Raw genomic sequence first — 10350 nt, forward strand, 5'->3', positions numbered from 1 at the left:
TTCGAAAGTTTTCCGCTGAGAGAGTGGAAAGCCAGAGAGGTTGAATAACCGTGTCCAAACTCACACAGCCAGAAATGGAGGAGGTGACCCAGCTCTCCCTGGGTCCTGACAGCTGCATGATGACATGGTAGGGTGTGGCTGAAACCAAAAAAGGCAGCCTGCTTCAGAGAGAGTGAACAGTGAGTTCGTTCTGTAGGATGGGAAGGGCCCACAAGGACCGTGAGTGCCGTGCACTCCAAAAGACAGATATGGGATCCAGAAGTCACGGCCCCAATCAGGATGATGAGGACTAGCCTGGGGTGGAGCAGCCTGAGGAGGCCTAGCCTTGGGTTCCTAAAACCCAGGCCACCTCCCAACCTGTCCCTGGTAGTCAGTGTGACAAGCATAGCAGCCTTTGTAGTCTCTGTGGCCTGTGGTCTTCTCAGGGCTGGTGGCTACACCCACAGTGGGCCTACCTTCTTCTTACTCAAGGTGCCCCTGTCCATCTGAAGTCCAGACCACAGACATGAAAGAACATGCAATTTCATGGAGCTTCCCTCCCCACTGGGACCCCTGGGTCACAGTAGATCCCTGCTCCTGACCTAGCCCTCTCTCTTTAATGAGGAGGCCAGAATCTGGCCAGCAGCTGTGTTTCAAACCAGCCTGGACTTGATTTTCCTTTCTGTGACTCATTGGCTCATTTCATATAAAAATCTGAACTCCTTAATTCTCCTGAAAAACAGGAAGTAATACCAGTGCCAAGATGGGTATTCCTGGCCTTCGTTCCCATGAGCCAGAACCCAGCTTCCCAGCTGTCCCTGCCCTGGCCCTGGTGATAAGTGTGCACCATATACATGCCTGCACGTGAACACACACACACACACACACACACACACATTGCTCGGAGAAGCGAGCAGCTAGGATGGGTCTGGGCTTGAATGCTTGCTGAAGGTCCCTGCTGACCTCATGGTCTAAGGACATCTTGCGGACAGAGGCAAGCAGCTGAGGGTGTCTGTCCCCAGGTCTACATCACTGTGCTGGATGAGAACGACAACAGCCCACGCTTTGACTTCACCTCTGACTCGGCCATCAGTGTGCCTGAGGACTGCCCTGTGGGCCAGAAAGTAGCCACTGTCAAGGCTCGGGACCCTGATGCTGGCAGCAATGGACAGGTGGGCACCAAGCCAGGGTCTACCCAAGCTATAGGGTGTTTCCTACTTCTTTGGGGATGTCTGAGCCACTCCTGTCACCAAGCAGGAAGGGGGATTTAAGTGGTGAGATTCAGACCTATTTTGCTAACATTCCCTGGACCTACCTGTGAGGCACATCCAGCCTTGGTGGGTCTGATTCCTTTCCTCGGCATTCTCCCTTTCTTCCAGCACCCAGTAGAGCAGAAGAATAATGGGCACAGAGGCCAGGCAGCCCCTTGAGCCTGACCAGCCATCCCTCTCTCTCCTCCCATAGGTGGTCTTCTCCCTGGCTTCTGGTAACATTGCTGGGGCTTTTGAGATTGTCACCAGCAATGACTCCATTGGTGAAGTGTTTGTGGCTAAAGCCCTGGACAGGGAGGAACTGGACCACTACATCCTCAAGGTGAGCACCCATTGGCTCTTCCCGGACTGCCACAGCCAAGCACTCAGGAGGGAGCCCACCTCACACAATAGCTGGGTGATCAGTTTCCTTGCTGTCACCAATGATGTGGGACATGTGGCCCATACAAGGCTAACCACAGTAAGGTTGATGGGAGAGGGTGACCTGAGCCATGCTTCTGTTCCCAGCAGAAGCAGCTATGGTGCCGAGCCCTGTCAAAAGAGTCAGAAGAGCCAGGCATGGTGGTATTTGGTACCCACCTATAATCCCGGCACGCAGGAGGGAGTGGAGGCCAAAGGATCAGGACTTCAAGGCTGTTCTCAAGATATTTTCATAAATTTGAGACCACTCTGAGCTACATGAGACTCTGTCTTTAAAAATAAATAAATAAAGCCAAACAAACAGAAACAGCCAGGAGAATGCTTAGTAGAATCACTGGGACTTTGACCCTGTTAAGAACATGGCTAGGCCCTTGGGCAACTTCTTTCTTCTGGCTGGGCCTCAGTTTCCCCACATATGCAATGGGCAAAAGAACCCTACCTAGCCTGCTTCTGCTGCAGAGTGAAGGACCACACTGACTGGAGCAGACACTGAATCTCTGGGCCCGCACTGCTCCTTGGCAGAGGTTGAGTACCTAGAGAACACCAAGGCCACACTGAAGTCCCCCAGGATAGGCTCAGCAGGTAGTTGGAACTCCAGAGGATTGAAAAAAAATTCAGGCCTCTCCTGCTTATCAGGGGCCACCTTGGAATGACAGAAGGCTTGAATCACATCTCAGACCCAAGGTCAAGGGGCTAACAGAGCCCAAAACACAGGCAGGTCAGGAAGTGCTGGCTCTTCACACTGAAGTCAGCTGCCAAATGAACCTGGCAAAACATAGGCAAGGATTGTCTGTAGCATAAGCAGAAGGGGAGAACTTGGTGACGGGCATAAGACCAAGGTGAATCAGTGAGTCTCTTGGCTCTCCCGGGTCCTCCCTATCAAAGGGACAGTATTTGAGCTCCATAGCCCTGCTCCCATAGTTTAGTCCTAACTGTGAGCCCCCTCCTCTTTCGCCCCACAGGTTGTGGCTTCCGACTGTGGCACCCCTCCACGGAAGAAAGAACACATCCTACAGGTGACCGTTCTGGATGTCAACGACAACCCTCCAGTGATTGAGAGCCCCTCTGGATACAACGTCAGTGTGAATGAGGTAAAGACACTCCAGATACCCAGGGTGGACCATGGACAAAAGCTGACCACGAGACACCCATTTAAATGTCTGCCTGGCCCACTGGTCACTCACTCCTCAGAATAGAAATAGATGCAGCCCTAGTCCCCAGCCCTTCATTATATTTTTGTGGTAGAAGCAGAGACCCTGCAATAGCTTCCTTTTCAAACAAATATATGCATTACCTGTCACTAAGGTTGGTTGACTGCAGGAAGACATTTTCCAAGCCTTGCCAGGGGCAGCTCATGAAGGAAGGTGGTTTAAGGTAGAGCCCCGCTCTCGGGGCAGATGCCCACACTAGCCTCTGATTGACTGTGTGGCTGTGCATGCATCTTTCCCCTGCAGCACCTGAAGTTTTTCTCATATATAAATGTGAGCATCCAATCTGAGCTCACAGATCCAGACCAGAACCAAGGAGCTCTCACCCAGGACCTGTCCTGTAGGAGGTGTCCAAAACACATTGTCTACCAGCATCCTGTCACCTCATCCTTGCCCCAGGGGACACAAAGCAGAGCTTTCAGGGGCCCCAAGTGAAGCCTTGAGGTGCCAGGAGCAGGGCAAGGCTATTCCTTGAAGGCTGTGACCCTGGGATAACCACTTTCTGCTCTCCTGCCAGAATGTGGGCGGAGGCACCTCTGTGGTTCAGGTGAGAGCCACTGACCGTGACATTGGGATCAACAGTGTCCTGTCCTATTACATCACCGAGGGCAATGAGGATATGACTTTCCGCATGGACCGGATCAGCGGTGAGATTGCCACGCGGCCTGCCCCACCTGATCGGGAACGCCAGAATTTCTACCATCTGGTGGTCACTGTGGAGGATGAGGGCACCCCCACACTGTCGGTAAGCAATGGAAGTGGATGGGATAGTGCTGCCCCCTGTGTGGGAGAAGCCAAATAATAGGGCTGAAGCCCCGCATAGCCCTCAAACCATTGAAACCTCCTAGGTTGTGGACCTTTAGTTCACAGCCCAGGAGCCTCACGGGGCAGGTGTATGCCAAGCAGGAAGCTGGGTCTCTCTATTCTGCACTGCTCTGGGTCTCTGTCCATCTTCTGGTCTCACTAAATGATGCTATCAGATGAGCCTGACATCAGGCCTTGGCCAGGGAGTAAGAGGGACTGGTGAGCAAACTGTGCTCTGCAGGGCCACACTCAACCATAAGGCAGTGCAGCCCTCTGGCCCTCTCTCTGCAGACTGGCGTGGCATTGTCACAACACTGGAGGTAGGAAGGGCTGACGGTTGTCATCCTGTCTGATGCTTGGGCGGCCAGGGCCACAGCCCATGATTATATGATGCTCACGGCTATGTGGTTTGCGGAGTTGGGGAAGGAGGCATGGCCGGTAGACTGGGTGGAGACAGGGAGCGAGCTGGAGGAGTGAGTGGCCTGTGACTTGGGACCTTGAAAGCTGGCCAGTCAGAGCCTGCCAGAACCTCACCTTTGTTACCTGTAAAGGCAGATAAGATCTGCGGAGCTGGTGTTTTGGGAAACTGAATTAGCTCAGGTTGGCACAAGGGCATGGTAAACACGGGAGATGCGGGGAGAATCGCGTCTGCCATCTCTCCCACAGTGAGGCAGATCAGACCCAGGGCTGGCGTGAAGCAAGGCCTTGATCTGCAGGCGTGGTATAGACCAAGCTCAGCCAGACAGTTCAGATCTCAGCTGGGGTTCCTGTCCTGTGCATGCTGCTGCATGTCAGCCGGTAAGGCTGTACTTCTGGGGGTTGACTGGCATCCGTCGAAGGTGACAGGGACAGCCCCTCTAACTAGCAAACCTATGCCCGTTCCGAAGGCCCAAGAAGGAAAAGAGCACAGGATACATGCAAGGCCCAGTGATTGCCAGGCTTGAGCTGGTACAGGATTCCTCTGTGACTTTCTCTTGGCCAGAGCAAGTCACACACACTGCACAGAGTGTGGCCTCAATGAAGGTGAAGATTGGATACGTTTCACTTAGGTGCTCTCGACCCCCGAGAGCTGTCTTTAGGTACCCGTGGTATCAATGGCCCTGCAGGAGGGCATAGCAGGTCCAGGCTGGCATTCATCTGGAATAACTCTGATGATGGGGTAGGAACTGGGCCAACAGCCCCAGGAACACTCATCACATTTTGAAGTGGGAAACAAGACTCACTCCGCCCTGCCTCCTAACCAGCATCCTCACTGCCAGGACAGCTTGGTGTCTGCTAGCTTAGCCAGTCATGCTAGTGAGCTCAAAAGGACATGGGTAACTGGGGGGGTGGGGGTATTGTTTTTGTGATGCCGTGGAAGGATGCAGTTTCAGTCATCTTCAGTGATACGTTTGGCTACAAGTACCAGACCTTCAGCTACAGAGTCAAAAGTCGGTTGCCTTCTTTTCATATATACAGCCTCAATAATTGCAAGATTGATTTTGTGCTCGGTAACAGTTGGTGTTTCTTGGACTTCTTGGTTTGAAAGAAAGCTGATGCTAAGTGGAAGAATCACAGGAGAAATAGGTGAAGTGGGAAAATCCATTCTTCGGGGTGTCGTGGTTTCTTGGCATTGAAGACAGAGCTCTGTCATTTGATCAGTGTCTTGATAAGTTTTCATGTAGCCTAGGTTGGTCCAAACTCAGAATACAGCTGAGAATGGCCTTGAACTTCTGATCCTCCTGCCTCCACTTCCTGAGAAAGCTGAGATTTTAAGTGTGTATCACCATGCCCCGGTTTATACAGTGCTGGGGGTTGATCCCATGACTTGTGAGAAAATAGATCCTGTGGGGGGTACTCCACCAACTGAGCCATATCCTTAGCCCTGTGACTTGAAATCACTATAATCACTTCATGGAAAAACTACATTGACCTCAGGGGCAGGATCTGAGAGACAAGCATGAAACCCTCCCCTCTGCCTGGAGATGGGGCAATGGGCCCCTCTCTGCCTGCCAGTCCGGTGGAGTTACCAAGCACACCCATGATATGGTTTGAGCATCCTCCCAGACAGAGGCAAGCGGTGGGACTCACAGCTGCAGGCCAGCCCTGGGCGGTGTTCAGCCTCAGACAAGACCTCTGACTACACAGTCTCCGTAGCTGTTTATCTGGGAGAGCTGCTTCATCCTTTTAAGTCTGCAGCAGCAAGGCTATGCCACAGGCTAGGACACCACAGACAGACAGTCTGGGGGAAGGACACAGGACAAAACTGACACGCTGGGCATGATGTGACCCAGTGCTGGGAGCTCAGAGCCAGAGATCAGGAAGGTTATGTAGGCCATATCATCATATTTTTAAATATTTATTTATTATTTTTGTGAGGGGAAGGCATGTGTATGGGCACAGGTGCATACCTGTCACAGCATGCATGTGAAAATCATAGGCCAGCTTATCAAAATCAGTTCTCTCCTTCTACCATGTGGGTTCTGGGGTTTTGAACTGAGATCATCAGGCTTGTCTCCAAGTGTCTCTGCCCGTTAAGTCATTTTACAGGTGTTATTTGTAGCATAGGGTTTAGGAATCGGCTGCCGAGAAAGTCCCCATATCCCAGAAGAACCCCTGTGTCCACACCCCTTCTCCTTCTTTCTTCCCTGGGTAACATCCCCTTGCCTCCCAAAGCCGGACATTCCTATCCACAGCCTTTACCCTGTATCACCCAGGCCAGGGACAGCTGGGTTGCTAGGGCCATCCGGGCCAGCCCTAGGCCTGCCACACAATGGCCTGCCACCCGGCCAGAGGAAATCATTGTATTGCTTGGGACCTCTGTTAGCTCCGAGCCACGGGCAGGAAAGGCAGGACTATGGCAAGGCCCAAGTGGCTATCAAGGGGCCCCTACAGGAGGAAGGGCTGGGTCCAGGGAGGAAGGACGGAAGGCAAAGAGGAGGCCCTGGCCCTGAGGCACCTTGGCAGGAGGTTTAGGAAAGAGGGTGCCCTTTTTGACATACGCATGGCAGCCAGCAGCAGGAAATACAGTTGCAGATAACCCTGACTACTCGGGTTACTAGAGAGAAAATCCACACCCCACACCCCTGGCCGGGGCTCCAAGGTGGGCCGTGAGGTGGGAACGCTACCCTAGAGCTCACTACATTTTTTTAAAGCGAGCCTCTGCAATAAGGACCCCAGTTTTCCGGGGAATACCTCCGGCCCCCAGCCTGGGCATTTCCTTGTGTTCACATCAGGAAGGCAGAACTGCCCCAGGTCAGCAAGAGAGGAACCCAGCCCCTGGCCTTTCACCTTGACTTTTTTTTTTTTTTTAAGCAATTTATCAAACACGCTGTCAGAGAGCAACAGGATGTGCGGCCAATAAAGCCCCAGCTGTAGCTCACCTTACTGGTTGAGAGGCATTCTGCCACTCCCCAGATGCTGGACACACAGCTGGCCGAGCTCCTGGGACTCAGTGGTCAGACGGAGCTCTGGTCCCTTCCCTTTCCCCTGATGCCAACATGTCTAGTGCATGGGCCCCAGTGCCCACCAGAAGTCATTTGGCCTGGAGGTCAGCAGGCAGGAAGGGAGTGACAAATGGTATGGGAGGAGCCCACACATTAGCACAGGTCCTCTGGGTCGTGAGAAGGCCAGAGAAGACAGAGCATAAATAAGAATGTATTTCTGGAATGGAGCAAACTGGAACCACAAACTTGTGGGTTCAGGTTCACCTCTCAGGAGCCCAGTGTGCACAAGCTGAGGGCAAGAGCAGGTCCTGGGCAAGAAGGCTGTTTGGTTCAATGAAGGGAGGAGAGGGGGGACAGGCCTGAGAGGCAATGGGAGCCACCAGTTATCCCACCAGCCACACAGAAGCCTTTCAGAACCTCCATTTCCTTCTGCTTTAAGAGAGGACAGTAAAGACTCTTGGTGGGGTAGCTCAGTAGATACAGTGCTTGTCACACAAGCATGAGGACCCGAGTTCTAATTCCCGGCATCCACAGAAAAGAGCCAGACATGACGGCATGTGGTCTGTGACCCTAGCTGTTGATGGGGGTAGGGTGGAGGTAGAGGTAGGCGGGGTTCAGAGACAGGCAGATCCACAGAGCTTACTGCTCAGTCCGCCCAGCCTATTGGTGAGCTCCACATTCACTGAAGAGTCTGTCAGGAATAAAGCAGAGGCCCTAGAAGAGATGGCTCAGTAGTTAAGAGCGCTTGCTCTGTTTCCAGAGGACCCAGGCTGATTCCACCCACATGGCAGCTCACAGCTGTCGATAACTCCATTTCCGACAGATCCAGTGCTCCCCTCCCCCGGCCTCCACAGGGCACCGGGCACACATGTGGTGCTCATACATACATGCAGGCAAAAACCCATGCACATAAAATATTTAAATATATACTAAAAATACAATGGTAGGACTAGAAAGATAGTTCAGTAATTAAAACCCATCTTTTAATTTGTTGCTCTTGCAGAGGATCCAGGTTTGATTCCCAGCATTCATACGGCAGCTCATAACTATTTATAACTCTAGTTCCAAGGGATCCAACAGGCATACACATGATGAATATACATGCATTTAGGTAAAACATTCATAAAGTAAATAAATCTTTTCTAAAATGCATTGCAGAGGAATGGAGGAAGATACCCAATGGTGATTTCCTTCTTCCATATACATACACATAAACATATATTCATGCATCCTTTGTACACATGCACACAAAAAGACTTTCAGGGTTGATGTCAAATAAGCAAAAACACACATGAAAATCTTTGGGGAAGCATATTTTAACAAAAAAAGATTAAGAAATGGCATCCATACTGCTACTTCCTCTTCCTGTATCCAAGGCAGGCATTAGCAATCAATCTCAACACTCTGATCAGCTGTATCATCACATCTTAATTCCTCCTACCAAATATTCCAGGAAGCCACACCAACAGATCAGAACCACGAAACCCAGTGAAATGTTTATCCCTTGGCATCACAAGCTTAAAGCCATAATGCCATTACGGAGATCCTAGCAGGCCCAGACAAAGCTAGGTCCCCAGAGTATAATCCTGGGGTCCTGATTCAGCCCAGTTACCCAACGATTGTGTATCAGCTATCAGTTCCCCAGGCAGCCTCAAACTGTTGTTACTCCCTGCCCTCCCAGGACTCAAATTCATTGTGGGCAAGGAAAGTGTCAGGGGAAAGGAGCGGCCATGCAGGGCATGGGCCACATGGTTCATGCTCTCTATATCTGGGACTGGCATTCAGCTGGGCTGTTTGTTTTCAAAGGACTTGTGCCTCCCACTATCCCACTTGGCACCCCAAGTTCCTCTTTTGCCTATTTTAGTTCCCCGAGGCTCCCACTATAGCCAGGTCAACCTTGGGGTGATGCTCCAGTTCACACTCAGGAAACCCCTTTCCAGGAGGTAGCCTACTACCAGGACTGAGATTATCAAAGATCACCAGGCTTCTGCAGCCTTCATCCTAGCTGCCTCCTCCAAGGCATTCCTGGGGGGAGCAGTCCCTGAAGGACCAGCCTCTGCCTAGGCTCTCAGCTACCTCATGCAGGGAAAATACTGGTCAGACAGAAGCAGGGTAGCCCCAGAACTGCTCTTTGGAGAAGCCAGTTTGAGGCACACTACAGTACTCCAGCAGGGCCTGCTGGGTCTACAACAGCCACCAGTGGCCTTTGGCCTGTCAAGATGTCCTTGCCACATCAGAAACCTTTCCTACTGGTCCCTCCCATCCCAGTCCCAAGGAGAGATTTACTAGAGACAGGCAAAGCACCCTCTGATTTCTGATATACCTCCTAAGGATGAATTAGTTCTTCAGAACATATGACTTCTCTTCCTAGGCTCCTGCTAATGCCAGGAGTCCAATATGGCTTGGAAGACTACAGGGCTCCTCCCTCCTCCTGGAAGCTCAGTTTCCTACTCTGTCTCATCACCACCCAATCTCTCGCCCCCAGGGCAGGACCCCTCCATTCCCAACCCCCAGACCCCGCCCCTCCACAGCAGCAGCCAGGTGGTAGGACCCAAGTTCATGGATGTAGACAGAGGCTGGACCTCACAAAAACTGCATCAAAAACAGGAAACCATGAAGCTGACGTGCCTGCACTTGCAGGGTCCAGAAGAGAAGAGACTAGAGCCCTGCAGAAGGAAGCTGAAGCTGGGCAGGAAGTGAGTGGCTGTTCTGCTGAGGAGGTTGGGGGGCTCCTCCCCTTTCCACAGAGCAGCAGCCAGACAGGGGCTCGACAGTCAAATTCTTAGAAGACATCTGGGTGGCAAGGTCTGAAGCTTAGGGCTGGAGATAGGCCAGCCTCCCCCAGGGGACAGGCTATACCCATCTTATAGCTGATGTGTGGGGTTTTTTTCTTTGACAGAGGCCCCAAAACAGCTGGCACTTCCCCCACTCCATCCTGGTGCCCCAAAAGCCAAAAGAACAACATGCTCTATCTATAGTAACTGCATAGAGTCTATGGCAACAGGTGGGGTGAAAGAGGGGACCCTGGGGACACAAGAGGAGTCATGGTTTGGGTGTCCTGACTACCCCAACACTCCTGTGATGATACAGAGCTTCAGAACTCCAAGCCGCAGACATAGCTGGCATCCCACAGGGGCCTATGCTCTTGGACCTTACCAGACAACCTATCCAAGTTCCCAACAGGCAGCTTACTGCTGTGATTCAGCCTGGAACTGTTCTTTGTACCCCTACCCATCTGTCCCC

General features: G+C 52.0%; 1 protein-coding gene across 1 annotated transcript in view; it reads left to right on the forward strand.

Moving 5' to 3' along the window:
• Nucleotides 1-1005: 1005 nt before the first annotated feature.
• LOC126498939 (cadherin-23) overlaps nt 1006-10350 on the forward strand; it is a 71232-nt gene continuing 61887 nt past the window's right edge. The window contains exons 1-4 of the mRNA XM_050137953.1: nt 1006-1151; nt 1444-1572; nt 2633-2761; nt 3396-3623. Coding sequence (XP_049993910.1) covers nt 3498-3623 — 126 coding nt within the window. The 5' untranslated portion in view covers nt 1006-1151; nt 1444-1572; nt 2633-2761; nt 3396-3497. The remainder of the gene's footprint in view (nt 1152-1443; nt 1573-2632; nt 2762-3395; nt 3624-10350) is intronic.

The sequence above is a fragment of the Alexandromys fortis genome, unplaced genomic scaffold (genome assembly GCF_014885135.2).
Source record: "Alexandromys fortis isolate MF-2015 unplaced genomic scaffold, M_Fortis_MF-2015_v1.1 scaffold_9, whole genome shotgun sequence".
In the NCBI taxonomy this organism is placed as follows: Eukaryota; Metazoa; Chordata; class Mammalia; order Rodentia; family Cricetidae; genus Alexandromys; species Alexandromys fortis.